We start from the raw sequence: 22,560 nt of genomic DNA, 5'->3' as shown, positions 1-22,560 counted from the left end.
CCCCACAGCCCAGCTTCAGTATTGTCAGAGGTGAGGGTAGTGTTGATCAGATCTGGGGTGTAGGCCCATGCAGATGGGCTCACTCGCTCTAGGAGAGCCTTAAGGGCTTCCCTGAATCTCCTTTAACTCCCAGGGTCTCTGAGCCAGGGAGAGGGCTGGCAGGAGAGGTGTCCCCTGCTGAGGAGGAGGTGAAGGGGAGCACCTGGCAGGGGTGCACCGAGGATGCTCAGAGCCTCACAGGCTCCCCAGGGAGGCCTCCTGGGTCTGGACTCCTCCTCTGGAGCACCCACCCCCACCCCGTGTCCATGTCCTCGTGTTCCTGTGGCTGGCAGGCTGTGAAGAAGAGTCTAGAGGCAGGATCTCACTTCAAGGAAAATTGCTTTATTCTACTTCCTCCAAAGGGGCTGCTCTCCAGGCACCAGGACTGGGAGCTTCGTTGCACCCTCAGGATGGGGCAGATCGAGGAGATGTGGCACAGCTACTCCTCGTTCAAGCCCTTTGGAAAGGAAACAAAGTCCAAACTAGCTCCGGAGAGGTGGGTGTTGGGCAGGGATGGGCACAGGCAACAAAGGGGAGATGGGCACCGATGGGGGGAGGACCACTGTGTGGCCTGAGGGAGGCCCCCTGGTGGTGGGAGATGGGTCCTAGGGGTCAGTGTGGAGGGCAAGTTCTGGAGGGTAGGGCTCTGGGGTCAGCTGGAGGGATGCTTCCTGGGTGAGGACGAGGTGCACCTTAGGTTGGAATTACAAGGTTGAAGGCCTAAACTAGGTGGAAGAGAAGTAGAAATAGCAGTTGGGGGAAACTGGGACACACTCGGTGTCTATCCGTTGGGGTCTTTGCTGACCACCCTAGGGCTGGGATTCACAAAATCATTGGTAGTCAGAACGGGAAGAACCCTAGAAATCATGGAGGACTGAGTTACCCCACCTCTGGTCGTGGGGTTCAGCTGTGGGAGTGAATGAAGGGGAGGGATGCTGGTGCGAGGGGCTCTGTCTGGGGGGAACCGATCTGTGTGTGAGTGCTGCCGTGGGGGAAACCCACCTTGGCGCCGATGTCACGGCTCTTGGCCCGCAGCTTGTTGACCTGGGACTCGGCGATGTCCGCCCGCTCCTCTGCCTCATCCAGCTCGTGCTGCACCTTGCGGAACTTGGACAGGTTGGTGTTGGCCTGTTCCTCCTGCGGGGGTTCGGGGGGGCGAGAGGATGAGGTGAGAGGAGCCAGGGGTTATTAGACTCCCAGCCTGGGGGCCAGCTCCTTGTCCCCTCCTCCAGGCCTGGGCCCCATCAGGGTCACTCACCGCCTCCTCGGCCTGGCGCTTGTAGGCCTTGACCTTCAGCTGCAGCTTGTCCACCAGGTCCTGCAGCCGCAGCAGGTTTTTCCTGTCCTCCTCCGTCTGGGGGTCGGGCAGAAGTGAGGATGGCATAGTCACGGGAAGCACTGCAGCCCCTTCCCCACTCATCAGCTTTACCCTGAATGCAATATCCTGACCCAATTCAGCTTCTGGATCCTCACCAAACACTTGAGTTCTCCTTACAATTTCTTACCAAAAAAGGTATGAATACTTTTAATGGTTTGTACCAAGAAAGAGTCTAGGGACCGGATGGGCTCCCTGAAATTGCACACAAAACTGTGTGTGTGCACAGGCCCTGGGGGGGTCCTGGGGGCCCGTGGAGAATAAACCCCCTGTTTCTAGAACCCAGCGTGTGCTGGCAGGAACTCTGGGACTGCAGGCCTGACGGGATTTCCTGGGCTGCTGGGAAATGACATTGACTTGATCTAGGTTGAGGACAAGTATGCATAGAGGGATGGCGACTCTCTGGATTAGAATGGAAAGAAAATCTAATTGACAGTCTGATTCTAGAAAACACCATCAGAGCTAAAGTCTACACTTCCCCGAGTAACCAAAAAGTTCTGAGATTCGTTTTAATGGTTTGGTGTTTTTTGGTGGTGATGACGCCAGGCTAAGGTTTGGCTACATATTTGCTTTCTGGTAATCTGTGCTGGGTAAGCTCTGCTCGAGCTCTGGTGTCTCCAGGGGAAAGGCTGAGGGGGAAGGTTGAGGTGGAACTTGAAGGCCAGGAGGCTTAGAGACTGCCCTCTGAGCCAGGGGACACTCAGGGTAGAACAGGGTCAGGCAGAGTAGAAACAGGGCAGCCAGGGGCTGTACTCTCACTCCTTGACCTGTAAGAGGCTAAGAGAGAACACTTCATCCCTCTGGAGTGGCGGTCACCCAGGCTTCATGCCATGATGCAGTGGCCCCGGCCCCAGAGCAGCCGCCGCGCCCGCACCTGGTAGGTGAGCTCCTTGATGCGACGCTCACTCTTCCTCATGCCCTTGATCGACTCCGCGTTGCGCTTCTGCTCGGTTTCCAGCTCATTCTCCAGCTCCCGCACCCGGGCCTCCAGCTTCTGCAGCTGCTTCTTGCCGCCCTTGAGGGCGATCTGCTCGGCCTCGTCCAGCCGGTGCTGCAGGTCCTTGATGGTCTGCTCCATGTTCTTCTTCATGCGCTCCAGGTGCGCGCTGGTGTCCTGCTCCTTCTTCAGCTCCTCCGCCATCATGGCGGCCTGTGCACAGGAGAGAGGCGACACGTGGTTGAAGTCTTCAAGCCAAAGGAAACCTTATCTTGGAGCAGGCAGGGGGGCGGGGGGACTCACGTCCGTGATGGCCTTCTTGGCCTTCTCCTCGGCGTTCCTGCACTCCTGCACTGCCTCCTCCACTTCACTCTGAAGTTGGGACAGGTCTGCCTCCATCTTCTTCTTCTGGTTGATGAGGCTGGTGTTCTGAGGGTCGGGGTGGGCAGAGCAGGAAAAGTACTGAGCAACCACAAGCGTCTCCTGAAACTCACCTGCTGAGTACGGCCTGTGCTTCCCTCTGGGACCGCCCAGGGGAACTATTCACCTGGGAGTGCAGCAGCTGCACCCGCTCGCTGGTCTCAATCAGCTCCTGCTCGGCCAGCTTCCGGGACCGCTCCGTCTGCTCCACCACGGCCCGCAGCTCCTCCAGCTCGGCCTGCAGCAGGTTGTTGCGCCGCTCCACGATGGCGATGTTCTCCTTCAGGTCATCGTTGGCACGGACCGCGTCATCCAGCTGGATCTGGGTGTCCTGCGCATCAGGAGAGTGGGCGTGAGAGAGGGAGCTGGGCTCTGGCCCATCAGAAGGCTGTCAGCTGAACTGGCCGCTGTGGAGAGCCCCTGGCGGCGGCTCAGGTGGGACCTGTGGGAGGTGTCTGCGACGGCCCAGGGGCAGGAGGGATCTGGCGCTGTGATGGGACACCACCACCCAACTCGGCCACCACCCCTCCCTGGGTGAGGTGACTTCCTGCTCCCAAGAGTCACCGTGTACCTTCAGCAAGCTCTGGAGGCTCTTGACTTGCTTCTGGGCCTCGGCGGCCACGCGGTTGGCGTGGCTGAGCTGGATCTCCATCTCGTTGAGGTCGCCCTCCATCTTCTTCTTCACCCGCAGGGCCTCGTTGCGGCTGCGCGTCTCCGCGTCCAGGGAGGTCTGCAGGGAGTCCACCACCCGCAGGTGGTTGCGCTTCGCCTGCTCCATCTCCTCGTCCTTCTCTGCCAGCTTCCGCTCCATCTCTGCCTTGATCTGGTTGAACTCCAGCTGGGCCCGGAGGATCTTGCCCTCCTCGTGCTCCAGGGAGGCCTGGAGGGGGGTGGGGAGAGAGGGTCCGAGGAAGTCAGGGCACAGGATGGGGGCAGGGGTCTGTCCATGAATCGTGGATACAAAGTGAGTTCCAGAGTGGTGTAAGTGGTTCAGTCAAAGAAGCAAAAGGAAGAAGAAGAAAAGAGAATTTGAAAGAAAGAAAAAAAAAGTCCTACGAGAAGGTGATTCAGGCTCTCACAGAGGAGAGCAAACTATGAAGACAAAGAGGAAAATGAAGAGAGCGGTGTTGCCAAGGAAACAGAGGCAATCGGGCACAGAATGTAAAAACCCGAAGAGGGAGGCAGAGATGGAAGGGGGGTGGGAGAGTTAAACAGGAAGTCTTGTCTAAGATGTAATAGGTAAAATGTGAAGGGAACTAAGTGACAGGTTCATTCGTTCATTCCACAATATTTGTTGAGTGCCTACTATGTGCTAGGCACTGTTCTAGGCTCTGAGGATGAAGCAGTGAACAAAACAAAGGGAGATGAGAACAGGGACCATAGCCTAGAGCTCAGCTTCTTCTCCCACCCCCTGCGCCCCCTCTACCCCTGTGTGCGCACCTCGGCCTCCTCCAGAGCCGACTGCAGCTCCAGCTTCTCGGCCTCCAGCTGCTTGCGGACCTTCTCCAGCTCGTGGATGGTCTTTCCACTGGAGCCCAGCTGCTCGGTCAGGTCGGAGATCTCCTCTGTGGGAGGGGCGGGCCGCTCAGCTGGGGCAGCCGTGGTCCAACGGGGGGCACGCCTCTAGCAGCCGCTGGGTGGCGCCACGTGCGGACCCTCCCTGTCCCGCCCCCGCCCCCGCCCCCGGCCTGGGCCCGCACCCTGCAGGTTCTTGTTCTCCCTCTTGAAGGTCTCCAGGTGCTCCAGGGACTCCTCGTAGGCGTTCTTGAGCTTGAAGAGCTCGGTGCTGAGGGAGCGCGCCTCCTTCTGCGACGACTCCAGCTCCGACTGCGACTCCTCGTACTTCTGCTTCCACTCGGCCAGGATCTGCGGGGACGCGACGCGGCTCACCGGGCAGCCCCAGCCCCACCCCCAGGGGCGTCCAGGCCCCCGTCCTGGGCTCAGCCTCCTCCCAGCCTCTGCCTCCCGGGAGGACGTTCCCGACTCCCGCCTGCCCGCCTGCTCTGGCCCCTGGCTGCGAGCCCCCGGGCTGGGCCCACCTTGTCGAAGTTCCTCTGCTTCTTGTCCAGAGCCGCGGCGGCCGCGTTGGAGCGCTCCACGTCAACCATCAGGTCTTCGATCTCATTCTGCAGCCGGTGCTTGGTCTTCTCCAGCGAGGAGCACTTGGCATTGACTGCTTCGACGGCCTCCTCCGCCTCCTGCAGCCTCTGGGCCAGCTTCTTCCTGCCCGTGTTGGGGGAAGGGGGGTAGTGGTGGGAGAGGGTGGGGAGGATGGAGGGTGTGGATTTGGACAAGGGTACACATTGTGAGTCTTGTAGAAAACAGTCTTTGAAAACTCAGAAGCATTGTTGGAGAAACCTGAGGACAGGCCCAGGGGCTGAGAACGGGGCAGGCAGAGGTTCTGGGAGGTGTGAAGACCCACAGCACCCGGAGGGCCCTTTGCGAGGCATCCCTAGGCTCTAGGCTGCAGACACGGAGGACACATGGGCTCTGAGCACCCCCATCTCCCCTGCCATGGCACCCTGCCCCAGGTGGGAGCATTCTGCCCTCAGACAAACCTTTTGTTCGTCTTATATTCGGATGAGAAACATAACGCGAGCAAAAAGCTTCCCTGAGAGGAGAAGGAGGTGGGGCCAGGGCAGGGTCCTCTGTGTGGTCAAAACGCAGCTAAGCCTCCATCCCCTGTGCTGGACCCACTGAGGAGTGGGCTGAGCTGCATCCTACCCTCACAGGGGCCTCAGCCAGAGGCAGGCCGCCCGGGACTCACTTGGCCTCCTCCAGCTCCTCGGTCCTCTGGATGGCGTCCGTCTCATACTTGGTCCTCCACTGGGCCACCTCCGAGTTGGCCTTGGACAGGACGCGCTGCAGCTCGGCCTTGGCCTCCGTCTCCTCCTCGTACTGCTCCCGCAGCAGGTCACAGTCGTGCCGGGCTGACTGTAGCGCGTGGGCCAGGGCGTTCTTCGCCTGGGAGGGGCGGCACCGGGAGGCGGGCTCAGCTTTCCCTGTGATGCAACTCCAGTTCCTGCCCGTCTCCTTACCCTAAATTTCAACATCCTCGCATGGCCTCACCTATCTCTAAATCCCTAGTGGACCTGGAACGGTTTACTGAGTACTATAAGCAAAGAACGTCCGTACAGCACTGCACTATTTACAAAACGCTTCCTGCCCGTCCCCCCCCCCCCGCCCCCACCGTGCTCCTCACTGCAGCAGGCGTTATCGTCCTCACCCCTGTTTTACAGGGAAGGAGACGGAGGCTCAGAGAGGTTAGTTGATTTCCCCAAGATCACCAAGCTCTAAGAGGCAGGTTAGGATTTGAGCCCTGGCCTTTTTGAAAAGTCATATTTTTTCCCCTTTTTCATGAGCCCAACAAAGTGCTAAGAATTTCAGGAACAAGTGGAGTTTCTTTCTGCAGTTTTCAGCTTGCCCTGCTAATCCCAGGACCACTTGTACAGTTTCTGCATCCCATACCTATACCCAGTGAAGGCCATCACACCTCCCTAGTTTATTTCCTCACCTCACTTCCCCCCGACCTGGGCACCCTTACTTCAGGCCCTCCAGAGACAGCAGCAGAAAGACAGAGGGCCTCCGCATGGGGAATAGATTAAGGACGCACGAGGTAGAGTCTGGGCTATTATCCCTTTTGGAAAATGGGAAAATGGGAAAATACTGGGTAGACGGCAAGCCTCATTCTTAAGAAAGTGATGTGGACGCGAGGCCAGCCAGTATGCTGGACCAAGTGCCCTGAGTCTAGGCCTCACCTTAACCTCCTCCTCCAGCTGCCTCTTGAGGTCCTCCAGCTGCTGGGTGTAGGTGAGCTTGCCTCGGGTCAGCTGGGAGATCAGCGCCTCCTTCTCATCCAGCTGCCGGGACAGCTCACCTGGAGAGGCACCGAAGCATGCTCAACTCTCAAAGGTCAGTCACTCCTCTCTCCCCCAACCCCTCCCCTAACCCTCAGGTCCCATTCTCTGGAGAGATATGTGTGTGCACCCAAGCCTGGGGTGGCTCAGGAAGTTGGGAGACCAGGGTGGGGCTCACCATTCTCGGTCTGCAGCTTCGCCCGCTGGCTGGTGAGGTCGTTGACAGAACGCTGGGTCTCCTCGGCCTTGCTTCGGTGCTCATTCATCTGGTCCTCCAGGGTCCGGCACATCTTCTCCAGGTTAGCCTGAGACAGGAAGGAGAGTCATACGATCTATGTAGGGGGTGCTGAAGGGCTGTGAGCAGTGCAATTAAAGGAGAAGGGAAGAGAAAGGCATGGAGGAACGAAAGGGTCCAAGAACTGGGTAGAAGAAGGGAAGCGGGAAGCTGAACCATCAAAGAAGAGAGAGGAGACACGGACAGAAAGTGGAGGCAGGTGGAGGGAATTGGAGGAGGGGAGAGGAGAGCACAGGCCCACCTTGGCCTTGATGATCTGCTCCATGTTGGAGGTGACGTCGTCCAGCTCCAGCTTGAACTCGCTCTTCTCCTTCTCTAGCTTCTGCTTCACGCGCTGCAGGTTGTCGATCTGCTCGCCCAGCTCGGCCACGCTGTCTGCGTGCTTCTTGCGTAGGGCGGCCGCCGTGGCCTCGTGCTGCAGCGTGGCCTCCTCCAGGTCCCGCCTCATCTTCTGGAACTCAGCCTCGCGCTTCTTGTTCATCTCGATCTGCACGGACGTGGCCCCGCCGGCCTCCTCCAGCCGCTCACTGATCTCCTCCAGCTCCCGGGACAGGTCTGAGCGCAGCTTCTCCACCTTGGCCCGGGCAGTGCGCTCGGCCTCCAGCTCCTCCTCCAGCTCCTCAATGCGTGCCTGGGCAGGGTATAGGGGGCTCAGACCCACCGCCTGACCCCTCCATCAGAGCCCCCTCCCCAGGGCTGTAGAAGGCTCCTGGCCTGTCTGGAAGAGCAGGCAGCTTAGTTCCACCAGTGGACAGGTAGAAATAAAAGGATTTTGGTGAGATGGTTTGGACAGCTGAGTTTAGGCCGGAACATTGTACATTCTCTTTATTGGAAGGAAAGTGGTTGAAGCTTGCTCTTGAAGAAGGACAAAGAGACCTGTGTTCCAGGGATGGTTTAAGCAGTTTTGTGACAAAAATAATAGAAGTTGGAATGAGAGAGCCAGGTTCGTCTGACCAGACAACTAAAGACCCAACACAGTGTCCACTCTAGAGGTAAGAACTGAAGTCACAGACCATCAGGGCTGAAGGGGCCTTAAAAGCCACAGGGAACAAGGGAGGACATATAGACCCAGAGATTGGCAGTGGACTCCCCACAGTCACCAGCTGAACCACAGCTGATATAGGAAGCTGGGATTTCTGTCCCCAGACCCGTGAGTGTTTCAAGATCTCTTCCTATGTCATCCTTGGATCAGCCAGCCCTCCTCGAGGTGCTCCACAGGGGAACTGTGATGGCCCAGCACCTCCCTTCACAGACACAGAGCCAGTGCCTGTGATGCTGGGAGAGAACGGCCTGGAGGAGGGTTGGGGGACTGAGGACCAGCCCAGGGACCTTACCTGAAGCTCTTTGAGCTTCTTCTGCAGCTGGCTGCCCAGGGCCTGCTCATCCTCAATCCTCGCATTGAGGGCGTTCAGCTCAAAGTCCTTCCTGCAGGGAAGGAGGGAGGGTGAGGCAAGGAAGGCTGGTTGGGCTCCAGGAGGGCCTGCCAGTGGTTGGAGATGGTAATGAAACAAACGAGGAGCAAAATTTCATCAAAAAAACCCCCAGCTTCCAGGGCTGTTGTAAGGTCCCTGAAAGTGTAACATCTGCTGAAGGATTGAAGTTCAATAGGAAATATAACAGGAAGAGCACTGTAGGTGGGGCGACAAGACCTGGGCTCCGAGATGCTCCCTTCTTTGGTCTGTAAAATGAAGGCGTTGGACTAGGTCGACTCAAAGGCCCCTTTTAGCTCTGATGGTCTTTAATTCTGTCACTGTTACTTTGGGCAACTTGGTAACCTTTCTGAGCCTTCCTTTCCTCTTTGGTAAGTGGGGTTCAAGTACCATTCTTAAAAGTGGTTTGAGGATCAATGGGATCATATATTTATTCATTCATTCAGCAAGTACTGTGCCTGGGGAAGTGTGAAGACTTCCTGGTGAGACTGTAGACCAGGATGAGTTTCACAGCCTTTCATAGTCCTGACCCTAAAGCATCATAAGATCTTTGATCATCCAAAAATGCCCCACAGACTCACTGTTTACCAAGTGTGAAAAGTGGATCTACACATTTTGGAAGATCTTGCAATAAGAATTGGAACCACAAGATCACTGAACAAAGAAGTAGCCAGACCGTGCACTGCTCACGCGTGGCGGCTGAGCCGTTTCTCTGTGGTCCTCTGGGCTCTCTGTGAAGGACCTGAAAGGACTTACCTGAGAGGCTTTTGTGTGGAGCTTTCCTCCGTGTTAAGCAACTGGTCTCCAGAGAGACTTGCGTGTAAAGGGGGTGAGCTGTTATTTTCCATCCCTTTTGAGTGCCCAGCAGGAAGAGAGGGCTTTGAGGGATCCGGGTTAGACTTTTGCCAGGGAGGCCTGCCGGGCCCTGATGTGCGTGTCTGGGGCAGGAAAGCCCTCTTCCTGGAGGCTTTGCCCACAGTTTTGCACCTACTTATGGAGGCTGCATGAGGCTGTTGCCTCTGAGGATGGATGTCTTGGCTCAGCTAATATTGCCGTGGGCGGAACAGGCTGCTGGGCGGGGGAGGAGGAAGGGCGATGGGGCGGGGAACACGCTACTTTTTTAGCCGCTCATCCAGCTGCTGCTTGTCGTTCTCCAGATCCATGATGCTCTCCTGGGTCAGCTTCAGGTCTCCCTCGAGCTTCCGCTTGGCTCGTTCCAGGTCCATACGCACCTTCTTCTCCTGCTCCAGGGATCCCTCCAGCTGATGGAGAAAAGGACCAATGTGCCCTGTTAGGCCAAGCATCCTTATTTGGTGATTTGGGAGCTTAGTCCCTCTGTGGTTGAGGAATCCTGAGAGGTGTCAAGACTTGGGAAAGCTTCCCCAGAATGGGCCAGTTGTTGCCAGGGGACTGTGAGAGCACCTAGCATGGAGGGATGCTCAGTAACTATTTGATAAATGACTGAATGAATGACTGTGGGATGAAATCCCAAAGCTACGTTCATTCATTCTGCATCCTATAAGCAGCTACTGGATACCAGGCCCCATATTAGGCACTGTAGACACAAAATTGAATAAATCCAGGTTCCCACCTAAAGGCAGCTTCCAGTCTATGGCTGGGACCAATACTTCAGTAATGATAACACAGAGTGATAAAGAGTGATTCAGTAGAGATATGCTCAAAGGACTACCTGTGGGAACAATGATCACTGAGGATCAGATCCTGGCTAAAATATTAGAAGTCCAAAGATCATCCTTGAGGAGCTTCACAAAATTCCCAAGAAAATGCTTCATGTTCTTACGAGATAACCCTCTAAATCCTGTGGTTGAAGGGAGGGACATATAGGCTTGAACATAAAGTGAAATAAGGAAGCCCATCTCTACTGTTGATCACATCAGCAAGATGAGATATATAAATCAGAATTGATCACCCCTCCCCTTTTCTATTCCCCAGCTCCCTTCTAGAAAGGTGTCAGGAGAGGGAGCACTCTCCAACCCCACCCCCCGCAAACATATACACACACACACAAGCACAGATGGACATGGTATATCTAGGCCCTTGTGACAATCTACTTACATCGTCCACATGCTGTTCCAGCTTGACCTTGGCCTTGGTCAGGGTGTTGACCTTGTCCTCCTCAGCCTGAAGGTCATCTAGGGCCTGTTGGTGGGCCTCTTGCAGAGCTTTCTTCTCCTTGGTCAGCTTGGCAATGATCTCGTCCAGCCCAGCCATCTCCTCTGTCAGGTTCTTCACCTGTTGACCAAGAACCCCATCCCCTTTAGGGTCAAAGGTCACCAACCTGGAGACATCTGTGGAGACCTCCAATGCCAAGGACCAGGGCCACACTCAGGTCTGGGAATCCTGAGGAGACTTGGGCTGGAGCCAGAGGGAGCTGCCCTCACCTTGTTCTCTGTTGCGTGCTTCTCCTTCTCCACCTTGGCCAGCGTCAGCTCCAGGTCATCAATGTCCCTCTTGAGCTCAGAGCACTCATCTTCCAGCTTGCGCTTCTTGGCTGTGAGCTCGGCATTCATCTCCTCCTCATCCTCCAGCCTCTCGGTCATCTCCTTCACCTTGGCCTCCAGCTGGATCTTGTTCTTGATCAGCTGGTCGCAGCGCTCTTCCGCATCAGCCAGGTTGTCTTGTTCCTGAGGGCAAGGTACAGAGGGGAGGCTGTTTGGTGGGTGGGGTCCTTGCCCTGGCAAGTACATGGAGGGACAGGCTGCACCCTCACTATAGGAGGGGAGCTCTAGGATCTCCCCAGCTGAGAAGAACCTCAGAAGGATGGGGAGAGGAAGAGTTTTAGGGCAATGTGACGGGAGCACTGGCGGATGAGAGCAGAGAGGAAGGGAACCAGAAGTCTCTTTATCTGGCCCTCTTCCTCTGGTTCCTCCATCAAAGGGAGGGAACTGCGTTTGTTGATGCCAGCACTTTACATATTTACAACCTAGTGAGATGGGCGGCTCTATTTCCCATCTAGAGATGAGGACATTGAGACTCAAAGATAATACATTGTTTGCCCAAGGTTGCAAAATTATTAAGCTGTGGATCCAGGTTGAACCCTGGTGGAAAGTCCATGTCTTTAAGTTAGTTCTTTCTCCCTTTCCCTCGAGAGACCTCTTTGGAGGTCTTTGGAAGTGTTGATTCCAGAATCCTCTGCCTATGAGGGCACAAGATGGTGAGCCCCTGGGTGGGGAAGTGCAGGGTGTGTGGGAGATGTGGGCAGGGTAGGGCAGAAGAGCCAGCAGAGGCCCGGGAGCCTCACCGCCTGCACTTGGAGCTGCAGGTCGTTCTTCTCCTGCAGCAGGGACACCATCTTCTCCTCCAGCTCCTTGCGCCGAGCCTCTGACTTCTCCAGAGCCTCTTTGAGGCGCCCAAACTCCTCCTTCATGAGGGCTATTTCCTTCTCTGTCTCTGCACTCTTCAGCAGCGGTTTGATCTTGAAGTAGAGCTTCATCCAGGGCCAGTTCTTGACCCCCATGAAGGCTCGAATGTTCCACTGGATTACCAGCAGGGAGTCTCTGCGGGGGCACAGCAAGAAGGTTGGTGAGAGAGCTTCCTCCCTCCTTCCCATCCTGAGGCCCTGGCTCCTGGGTCATGGCCCTGTCCTCCATCCATCCCACACTCCGACAGCAAGGCCCACCCTGTGTCTGTATGTGTGTCGTGCCCCCTTTGTCATTTGAAGACCCGGTGTGCTCTTTCTCCTTATACTGCCCTGAACCAACCTGGGCCTTAGAGACCTGAGAACCTCCTTTGGAGATCTCTCACCTGCGTTCCAACAGCTTCTTGAACTCCATTCTGGAGAGCACACCCCGGGACTGAGCCTGGATGCGGGTGATGATGCGGCTCAGCCTCTCGTCCCGCATCTCCTCCAGCAGCCCCAGCAGCCCCGCCTTGAAGAACACCTGTGGAGAAGGTGTGTGGACATGACTAGGACAGGCAGGAGGGAAAAGAGGGGGTGCTTATCTTAGGGAGGGTAACAAGGCAGGAAAGAACTGGAGGAAGGAGGTCAATGGCAGCTGGAGCTGCTATGGGGGAGCAGTGCTGTCTGGTCCATGGGGAGGGCTAGCACGTGGTTCAGTAATGTTCCTGAGGTGGTTGTAAAAGGAAAGGAGCCATGAGGTGAGGAGTCAAAGGACAAGACAGGTCTTCCTGTAATCAGTTTGTTTCCTCCCTTTCCTCACCTTGGTGTGGCCGAACTTGTACTGGTTGTGGTCAATGTCCAGGGAGCCCAGCAGCTTCTCTGTCCCTTTCCTGCTGTCAATGAACTGGCCCTCGGGGATGGCTGCCGGGTTCAGGATGCGGTACCTGGGAGGGAGGTGCCCGTAGTTACTCACGTTCTGCACTGATCTGCTCTGCCCACAGAATCTGAGGCCACCTGAAGACTCGCTTCCCACCCGAGGCTGCCCACGCTCCCCCTGTTCCCTGAGCCCTGGGGGGCCCTGGTACCCACCTCTGCCGGAAGTCCCCGTAGAGGATGCGGTTGGGGAAGCCCTTCCTGCAGATGCGGATGCCCTCCAGCACGCCATTGCAGCGCAGCTGGTGCATGACCAGGGGGTTGTCTATCAGCCCTGTGGCAGGAGGGTAAGAGAGAGGAGTGTGTGGAGAGAGCACGGGACTAAGAGCCAAGAGTTCTGGGTTCTGATCCTGGCTCTGCCATGCACTGGCCTATAACCTTAGCAAGTCAGTATTTTTTCCTAGCCATATTTTGAGAGTAACCGAAAGGCTTTCACAGTCCTTATTTTATATGGTTTATGCCTATTATCATAGGTGATAGCCAGGGCAAATATAGCCCATTTTCTAGAGAATAAAATAAGCCCGGACAGGTTAAGGGACCTGACCGAGGTCACTGAACTGATCAGAAGAGAGCCAGAGCCTTGAACCCAGGCACCTGAACTCCTCCATCTCCTTATGATTCATTCAGAAAGGGATAAACAATCCTTACACGTGTCATCAGCGGTTGTAAGGTACTCATGAGGTAATGTCCATCAAAGTGCCTTGCACGTTACTCTGAGCTACACATTCCAAATGTAAGGCAGCACTGTGGCCGGGGTGGGAGGTAGTGTGTGAGACTCCATGGGCAATGGGATGAGAAGAGTGTGATTTGGAAAGCTCCATGGTGGGAGCTCAGGAGGTGACCTAGAAGGCCCTGACCCCGGGGCAATGAGTCTCAGCAGTGGGCTGGGACCGACTTCTTAGGCTTACCTGGAGTCTTTGTCTCATTGGGGATGATGCACCGCACGAAGTGGGGGTGTGTGGAGCGCAAGTTGGTCATCAGCTTGTTCAGATTCTCCTGTGGTCCAAAACCCAAGAGAGAAAAGTAAAGAAAGTCAAAGAAAGAGAAGTGAGCGGAGAGGAAGGAAGGGAAAGAGAGACAGAGAGAATGAGAGGAGCTAGAGGATAAAGGAGGGCTAGGGGAGACGTGGAGGGGGAGAGGATGTGAGGCAGGAGGGACAGCAAAGTGAGGTGAGATAAGAAAGGAGTGAGAGACGAGGCCAGCAGATGAAGGGGAGAGAAGACAGAGTGGACAGGATCAGGAAGGGCCTGAAGAGACTGAGAGGGAGGAGCTGGGGATGAACCCGGCAGGGGACGAGCAGGGCTGGGGTGGCGCTGGGTCACACACTCACCCTGTGCAGAGCTGACACGGTCTGAAAAGATGAGCCTTTCTTGGCCTTGCCTTTGCCCTTTTCGATAGCTGTGGGAAGGAGAGTCGAGAAAACGGGACGAGTGTGCATGTGGGGAGTCGGGACAGGGGGTGAGGAATCACAACCTCTCTTCACATTTAGCCTGCAGGCCAGGGTCTTCACTGTGGGTGCCTCAGCTTCTCCACCCAATTCTATCTCATCTCACTGAACCTGTAAACCTTGGGGCCCAGCCTGACACGGAAGTGGTGGGGTGTAGCACTTGACCTGCCTCAGAACCACGGCAGAAATCCTGCTCCCGATCCCCTGGGTCCCAGTCTCCACTCACGTGAGTCAAACCCAGCATAGTTGGCAAACAGGGTGCTGAGCATCTTGAGGGAGGATTTCTTGTACAACTCCACCACCGTCTCGTTGAGCGGGTCTTTGTTTTTCTGTAGCCAGCCTATGATGTTGTAGTCCACGGTGCCGGCATAGTGGATCAGGGAGAAGTGGGCTTCTGGCTTCCCCTTGATGTTGCGTGGCTTCTGGAAGTTGCTGGACTTGCCCAGGTGGTTGTCAAACAGCTTAGCCTTGAAGGTCATGTCAGTGGCCTTGGGGAACATGCACTCCTCCTCCAGGATGGACATGATGCCCATGGGCTGAGGGTGGAGGGGAGAGCATCACTGAGCCTGCTTTAAGCAGATGGAGATGGACCCTGCTCTAGGGTCAGTATTTGCAAATGGAGATGCTCCTTTGGGTATTAGGTATCAGTGTCAGCTCTGAGTACAGTTATCTATTGACTGGCACCTGTTCAAGCCTTCCCAAGGTGGGACTTTGTTTGATTTCGGAGGGACTTTTGTGAAAGTCTGGGAATGTGGATGCTACAGGTGCTTTACACACCACTCCATCGCCCAGATCCCTGAGATGATGGGGTTGAAAATAGGTGTTCTCTTATGCTCCCCTGTGCCACCCTCAAACTTCCTGCTCCTTGATGGGTAAACCAGGGCCGCAAGCACACTGGTGTGGGAGACCATCCTTGAGGTGCCTGTCCTCCGTGTGTCCACTCTCAAGCCTCTGGAAACTCAGCTCTCCCAGTCACCACCCTCTCCTGGGTGACCAGGATAATGCAAGGTTCTGGGAACTAGGGCTTGGGCTTCTTCTGCTGTCTGGATCGTGATCCCCAGAAGGGAGAGGGGTCTGCCACTTTTCTGGGCCGTTCATGCATATGGGTTGTGAGTGGAGAGTTCAGGCGGAGGGACCGAAGCAGCACCTTCTCGATGAGGTCGATGCAGGCCTGCAGGTCCATGCCGAAGTCGATGAACTCCCACTCGATGCCCTCCTTCTTGTACTCCTCCTGCTCCAGCACGAACATGTGGTGGTTGAAGAACTGCTGCAGCTTCTCGTTGGTGAAGTTGATGCAGAGCTGCTCAAAGCTGTTGAACTACAGAGCAGGGGGGTGGGGGAGGGGAGCGGGTCAGGCGGGCAGCTGTCCGTGGCCCATGGAGTGGGCCCAGGGCTGCATCCAGCCCGGCAAGGGGTGCAGCTGGTCCCTCCCCTCCCCTGTCAGGGCGGGGAGGGAGAGCCCCCTGAAGACACATGACCGTCTCCACCACTGCGGAGCCCACCGCCGTCCCCGCGCCTGGCCTGTAGCCGGCTCAGCCAGCAGTGGCTGTCTGTGTGGACCAGTGAGTTACTGTTCTCCCGGCCCCCAGGCTCCCCACTCACGTCGAAGATCTCGAAGCCGGCAATGTCCAGGACGCCTATGAAGTACTGGCGCGGCTGCCTGGTCTCCAGGGTGGCGTTGATCCGCGTCACCATCCAGTTGAACATCCTCTCGTACACGGCCTTGGCCAGCGCCCCAGTGGCGTATGCCACCTGGAAGGTTGGGGAGAGGCCCGGATGAGAGAGTGGTAGGAAAGAGTGAGTTGCAAAGCTCCCACTGCCCCATGCTAGCCCCCCATTTAACTTCTGAAGATGACCCACCTGCTGGACATTCTGCCCCTTGGTGACGTACTCGTTGCCCACCTTCACCCGAGGGTGGCACAGCCCCTTGAGCAGGTCAGCTGAGTTCAGCCCCATGAGGTAGGCGGACTTGTCGGCCTCTGGAAGGAAAGGGCAGGTAGCAAAGTTGGTAAAGGATGAGATGACTCCTCTGCAGATGTAGGCTTCAGTGGCTCCACAGCTGCCCCCCGCATCCCTGACTCCCACCTTCGGTGCCATCTGGCTCAGCCTGCTCCTCTCGCGGCTTGAGTTTGAACTTCATGTTTCCAAAGTGCATGATGGCTCCCGTCAGCTTGTACATGGAGTTCTTCTCGTCTGAAGTGAAGCCCAGCACATCAAAGGCATTCTGTAGGCAGGCCCAGTATTGGTGGAACCCAGAAATGGGAGTATGGCAGGTAAGTGAGACCCCTCTTTAGCTGGAGAGAGATCTTGTCTCCTGAATCCCTGTGAGTTCTGAGACTCCCATCCCCAGTGGGGAACTCCAAAACTAAGACGGGAGGTACAAGAGCCGGGTGGGGTGTAGACTGCCTCAGCCCCAGCATCAGTGGTCAGGCTGTTCGCTGGAGGTGCTCTGGGTTGCCCACTCATGTTTCCTACTGTTACCCCTCTTCTAGGCCCTACCCTTGCTTCCCTGCCTGGACCTTTCGTATGTGTCTATACCTGTTCTTTACCTAACAGCCTGCGCCAGGCCCATGGCATCTGCATGACCACCACTACCCCGTTTCCCTTGGTAACGCCTTGTGTTTTGGCTTGTCTGCTTCTCTGACCCATGGCGTTCAACCGTTCTCTGCTTTGATTGAAAACACCAAGTACTGGCCTGCCCTGTCTTACCACACCCGTACCCCAGCACACCCTGCTCATAGGGCACATTCTGGTCCTCAGGGAGTGCCATACCACTTTGAACAACAGACAGCCAGTGTCTTAGCTCTATTCCTGGGCCAGTGAACTGGCCCCATTTACCCCTGACCGCCAATCCCCTCGCCTCTCAGCTGGGTCCTCACGCACTTACATCAGTGGCCATAAGCTCCTCTGCGTCATCAATTGAGGGCACAGTAGTCTCTCCTTGGGAGATGAATGCATAGTCATAGGGGTTGTTGGTGATCAGCAGCATGTCTGGGGGGAGAAAGACATGGTTAGAATGTGGGTGCAAACCCCTGGCCCTCCCTGGGGCTATCTGCCACAGCACATGACCTGCAGAAGAGCACATGACAGGGCTTAACAGGGTCCTACATCCCACAGAACTGAATCCAGCAGTGCCATAAACCCAGGGCCTGTCAACAAGCAGCCGCAAGCCGAGGTGACCAGGTTGCCATGGAGATAGTTGGTCTCGGTTGGTAGCTGTGACTCACCCAGCAGCTCAGGCTTTCTGTTAGACAGGATTTGGTAGAAAATGTGATAATCTCTCTCTGCTCTCAGCTGGAAAATAACTCTGGATTTTTCCAGAAGGTCTGTGAATAGTAGGGGAGAAGAAAGAGAGGAAGAAAAGGTTGGGATTTAAGTATAAGGAAATAGAGAGAAAGGAATGATAAATGTAGTGAGAAAAGGACAGAGGGAGAGGGAGACGAGAGGGAGAGAGATGCATACACAGACACACAGAGATGAAGATGGAGTCCCAGGAGAGGAATGATCTCCAAGAAAAGTCCCAGAGCAAGACACACAGACGTGCAGAGACAGAGATGGAGAAAGACCAGAGGAAGTCTCAGAAGGAGACGACTATATAGACCTAGAGACACAGAGATGGAGAGAGGGAGAGAGCCTGAGGGGCAGGGCCCTAAAGAAAGAGAAAGAGGGAGGTTGAGACAGAGATGGTTAGAATGAGGGTGAGCTCAGGCTGAGCCCTAGCAGATCCATGGCACTCACAGGTCTCTATGTCTGCAGACGCCAACTTTCCGGTGGCACCAAAATGGATTCGAATGAATTTCCCCTGGAGAGGTGGAGAAGAGTGGTGATGAGTTGAGGGAAGGCTCATATTTGACACCATCCCTTGACCAGCCCAAATCCCAAGTCCAAAGTCAGGGACCACTCACAAAGCGGGAGGAGTTGTCATTCCTGACGGTCTTGGCGTTGCCGAAGGCCTCCAGGGCGGGGTTGGCCTGGATGATCTGGTCCTCCAGGGTGCCCTGCAGAGGTCAAGAAGGGTGGCAGGTGAGAGGCCTCCTCCTCCCTTTTTGCGGTGCAGGCCCCTGGAGGACAGTAGGCCTACCTTGCCTGAGGTCTGCTCCTTCTTGCTGCGATCCCCAATGGCGGCAATGACAGCAAAGTACTGGATGACCCTCTTGGTGTTGACCGTCTTCCCTGCCCCGGATTCTCCGCTGTCGGGACAGTTGGGCTTATTAGGCAGTGAACAAACGTTGTTTGAGACCAACAAGCCTAAAGTCAGGAGAGATTGCCTAGTTTTACTTGGCAGGGGGAGCCCTGAAGCAGGAAGCCACCAGGTAATACGCATCCCAAACACACAGCTGTACTCGGACGTACACATGGTCAAGGGTAGCAACCAGGAAGGATGCCGCAAGAAGGTGTGGATTTGGGCAGGTGGAATCTGGTCTTAGCTGGGCAAGGTCAATCAGAGGAGATGGGCCTGGGCTGTTTTGGAAAAGAATGGGTGGGGCTGGAAGAATGGGGAAGGTTTACGAAGGGAACGATGAAAGAAAATGAAGAGGTGAAGAAGACGTGGTGTTACTGGGATTATGGATAAATGAGTGATGAGCTGGAGGGGCGTGAGTGAAGGAGATGGGAGAGGAAAAATAAGAGAGGGATGGGAAGCAGAAAGGAAGGGGGAGAGCAAGGAGAGATCAGGGTGAAGCCCAGAGAAGAAATCAGAGCTGGCGTGAAGGTGGAGGGAAAGAGAACTGTGGGTCTATGCACAGGGGCTGGGGTCCTGATAGGGGCTGGGCTCAGGGAGATTCTGGAAGGGAACAGGTGGGAGCCACACTCACGTGATCAGGATGGACTGGTTTTCTCTGTCTGTTGGGGGGAAAATGGGGAGGAAAATTCAGGAGCCACACAGGATGCTTCGTCTGGCTTTCCCCCCCCCCCGACCCCGCCCCAGCTCCCTGCCTCTCTTTGGCAACTCCCAGCGGCCTGAACCCCTCCGGAGGAGGAAGGGCCCTCAGGAAACCCTTTGCCTGGGGCCTGTCACCTGTCAGCATGTACTGGTAGGCGTTGTCAGAGATGGAGAAGATATGGGGCGGCGCCTCGCTCCTCTTCTTGCCCCGGTAGGCGGCCACCACCTCGGCGTTGTACACCGGCAGCCACTTGTAGGGGTTGATGGTGACACAGAAGAGGCCCGAGTAGGTCTAGGGGAGGAAAACGAGGAGTGAGTTGCCAGTGATGAAGGGGGAGGGTTGGTGGTTTTCGGAGTTAGAGAAAGGTCTTAGGAGAGGAAGAGAAAGGAAAACATATGAACGCGCTCAGTCTGAGGAATCCCAGCCCTCAGGGTATTAGAATTGCACCAAGGATGCAGGGATTGGGACAGAGTGCAATACTGCCTGGGCACAAAAGACAGAAACTCTCTGGACTCCAGGAGGTGGAAATACATGGAGCAGGAAGCCACTAGATTCAGAGGGACGTCCCGGGGTGCACTCACGTAGATCATCCAGGCTGCGTAGCGCTCCTTGAGGTTGTAGAGCACCGCGGGCTCGTGCAGGAAGGTCAGCATGGCCATGTCCTCGATCTTGTCGAACTTGGGCGGGTTCTGCTGCAACACCTGGTCCTCCTTCACGGTCACCGTCTGCAACAGCCCATGTGCAGGCCCTGCTGTCAGCCCCCTCAGCAGGGATAGGATTTGGGCAAGTTACAGGACAACGACGCTCATGAGGTAAGGACCCAGGGTCCCAGAGAAGAAAGACCTGATGCTGGGGATGAGAAGGGCTATTTGGAGGGAGTAGGTCCCTACCCAGAGGAAGGGCAATCCTGGTGGCACCCCTCTCCGGCCACCCAGGTGTGGGGGGCATCTACAGTGGCCTCTCACACCAGCCCTGCCACCCACCTTGCCAAACTCTGTCTCGGCGGTGACTTTGCCAGCCTCTCGAGACAAAATCTTGGCCTTGACGAACTCCTCTTTGACATCAGGCACGAAGACATCCTTCTTGAGGTCGAAAGGCCTGGTCTGGTCTTCCAGCCGCTCCTTCTCCGACTTGCGCAGATAGGAGGCGGCCTCCCCAAACGCAGACATCTCTGTATCCCCCATGGCTGCGCCTGCAGCGGGAGGGAAAAGGAGCTAGCTGCCCTCCCCTCCACTCCCCTCTCGGGGCTCTTCCCTTCAGCGGGAGCCCCGAGCCTAGCACTGTGCTCAGGGGTCAGGAGGGGTCACCGAGAGTCCCTCGTTCCTTGAGCTCATCCTCTAGCCCGAGAACGCCCTAGCAAACCTGTCAGGGCAGAGGGGGGAGGCTAACTTCTGTCCCGGCTGGGGCTCTCCTAGAGGAGGGAGGAGTGTCCCCAGCTTCTGGGAGCAGGAAGCTAACTATGCCCACTGTACCCGTCTCTGAGCCTCATCCCTCCCTGGCTCCCTCACTAGTCACAGGTGAGAACTCCTGGCCACCAAGCCATGCTCCCAAGGCAAGGCACAAACTAGAGTTGTGTGTCTTCCCAGATCCCCCCACACCCCATCTTCAGCTCTCCTTACCTTGGCTTTTCAACTGTGCCTTTGAGAGGAAAGGGGCTCAAGCTGGCTGGGGCCTGGAGAGAAGGAAGGCTGGTCAGGACTACTTCCCTGCCTCGCCCTGGCCCCACCCTTCATCTTCCCTCCGTCTCAGGCCTGAACGTGGGTGGGCGGTGGTGGTGGCTTCTCTGGTCCTGTCCTCTCTCTTGCTTTCCCCGCCCAGGTTCCTGATGTCAACTCAATGAGCCCCTCACTCCTCACTCCTGGCAGATGGCCCCACCCTTGCCTATCCCCATCTAGTGAAGCTTGCCTTTTTGAGCCACCTGACGTACAACCAGTGGTCACATTTTGGGGCTTTACAGCCTACAGAGCACTTTTATGCGTGTTCTCCTACTCAGTCCTCACCCCATTCTACAGAGGAGGAAATCTAGGTTAACCAGCTTGCTTGTCCAAGAACACGTAACAATAAGTGGTGGAGCCAGGACTTGAACCCCAGTCTCAGGACTCCAAAGCCAGTTCTCATCCTTCCTCTCCCCGTTTTATCGTCAGTTGTGGTGAACACTGTCAGAGAGGAGCCCCTGTGGGTATCTTCTCGCAGACAGACCCATGGCACAGCCGAGCGCTCTCCACAACAGACGTGCACATTCAGTATGTATACAGCACAAGTACAGTGTCAAGGGTACGAAGACAGGAATAGCCACACCACGTGCCTGTGCCTGGGGGCAACTTTTGCAGGGGGCACACACACGGCAGTGGGCTCGACTCCTAGTTGCGCACACGAGCCCCTCCGCGTGCGTGGACGTGGGTAGTTACACATTGCAAGCCTCACAAGGCTAGCTTTTATGGGCACGCTTCCTCAATAATCGTCCTCCGCCATCCTCTTGCCCCTCCCCACAGATGGACCTACCTGTCCTCGGGCCTGATCATAAACATGTCTCCCAGTTGATATTTTTGTGTCTTAGGCAGGGAGGTACATAGCCTCCCTCGCCATGCATTCAGACACCACACACGTGCGCGCACACACACACACACACACAGACCCCTCTTGTGCATTCTGGTCCCACATGCTCAGATACAGACATCTCCCCCTGTAACACATGAGCCCCCCACTCCCCTGGCACATAACATGCATGTTTAGACCTTCCCATGTGTGCTCAGTGACCGGACCTGGTACTCTGCATGAAGCCCTGCATGCAGCTTGCTGTTCCTAGGGAGCCCCTTTCGAAACCTGGGGCCCCTTATCCCAGAGAAAGGCCCCCAGCTCTACGCTCTTACCTGAGAGCAGCAAGGAAAGCAGACAGAGTGCAGGAGAGTGCTGTGGAAGTGACCTGGTCAGGGGCTGTATATATGGGGCAGCAGGGCGCCCCCCACCCCCACCTGCACCCAGTCCCCAGCCAGATTTAGAAAGGACTGTTGTCACTGGAAGCATTTCCCCCAGGCTCCCCCCCCCCTTCCCAAACCGTGCTCCCCTCCCTGCCACCTCCAGCTAGGAAACAATTGGAAGTGGTTGTCATTGTTATGGCATGGAGTGAGCAGGGTCTGATTCCAGGGGGCGGGGATGGCTCCAAGTACAGCCAAAATATCTCCCAGGCCAGGCCTCACATTCCACAGCTGGCAGGAGAGGGAACTGACCACGACCACCATGACCTCAGGCAGGCAGGGCCCTGGCCCTCTGCTCCCCGTCCCCGCCCCCTCCATTGCTCTCCTGGCCCCTGACACTGCTGCCCTCAGGGGCCCTGCCCCCAGGACCAGCCTGGTTCCTCTTGCACAGTGTCCTTCCTGCTCCTTGGCCTGGGTCCTGCATCCAACTGTGAGATGGGACGGGGCTGAGTGTCAGCAGCAGAGGGGTAGGGCAGAGTTGGGCCCAGGGTAGGGGCTAGATGGGGGCAGCTAGAAGGAGGTTTCCCAGCCAAATGGCAAGAATGACGACCAGGGAGCTTAGAGATGGGGACTCTGGCTCGGGCACTGATTTCTTTGGATGGCTGGGC

The 22,560-nt window shown here is 56.3% G+C and overlaps 1 protein-coding gene across 2 annotated transcripts; it reads right to left on the bottom strand.

The window, feature by feature from the left end:
- Positions 1 to 361: 361 nt before the first annotated feature.
- On the bottom strand, positions 362 to 21,952 carry LOC309625991 (myosin-7). Of its 2 annotated transcripts, XM_082386145.1 has the most exons (40): positions 21,848 to 21,951; positions 20,597 to 20,649; positions 19,961 to 20,169; positions 19,559 to 19,702; positions 19,112 to 19,268; positions 18,909 to 18,936; positions 18,176 to 18,284; positions 18,000 to 18,092; positions 17,833 to 17,896; positions 17,322 to 17,420; positions 16,982 to 17,085; positions 16,180 to 16,318; positions 15,955 to 16,073; positions 15,697 to 15,846; positions 15,242 to 15,412; positions 14,321 to 14,630; positions 13,978 to 14,045; positions 13,556 to 13,643; positions 12,804 to 12,921; positions 12,535 to 12,658; positions 12,119 to 12,255; positions 11,616 to 11,871; positions 10,756 to 10,998; positions 10,430 to 10,606; positions 9,470 to 9,615; positions 8,258 to 8,348; positions 7,165 to 7,554; positions 6,807 to 6,933; positions 6,530 to 6,648; positions 5,539 to 5,735; positions 4,811 to 4,994; positions 4,472 to 4,637; positions 4,212 to 4,336; positions 3,343 to 3,651; positions 2,899 to 3,102; positions 2,655 to 2,780; positions 2,289 to 2,564; positions 1,298 to 1,393; positions 1,042 to 1,176; positions 362 to 496 (listed from the first exon to the last, which is right to left on the bottom strand). In XM_082386145.1, exons 3-40 carry the CDS (start codon positions 20,159 to 20,161, stop codon positions 479 to 481), a joined length of 5,808 nt encoding a protein of 1,935 aa, XP_082242271.1. In that variant the 5' UTR covers positions 20,162 to 20,169; positions 20,597 to 20,649; positions 21,848 to 21,951; the 3' UTR covers positions 362 to 478. The 2 variants fall into 2 exon arrangements, with proteins under 2 accessions (XP_082242271.1, XP_082242270.1); XM_082386144.1 differs by having other exon boundaries at positions 15,697 to 16,073; positions 21,848 to 21,952.
- Between the last annotated feature and the right edge of the window lie 608 nt (positions 21,953 to 22,560).

This window comes from Balaenoptera borealis (genome assembly GCF_965194805.1).
Source record: "Balaenoptera borealis genome assembly, chromosome: 3".
Lineage (NCBI taxonomy): Eukaryota > Metazoa > Chordata > Mammalia > Artiodactyla > Balaenopteridae > Balaenoptera > Balaenoptera borealis.
This window is presented reverse-complemented; position numbering and strand designations above follow the sequence as displayed.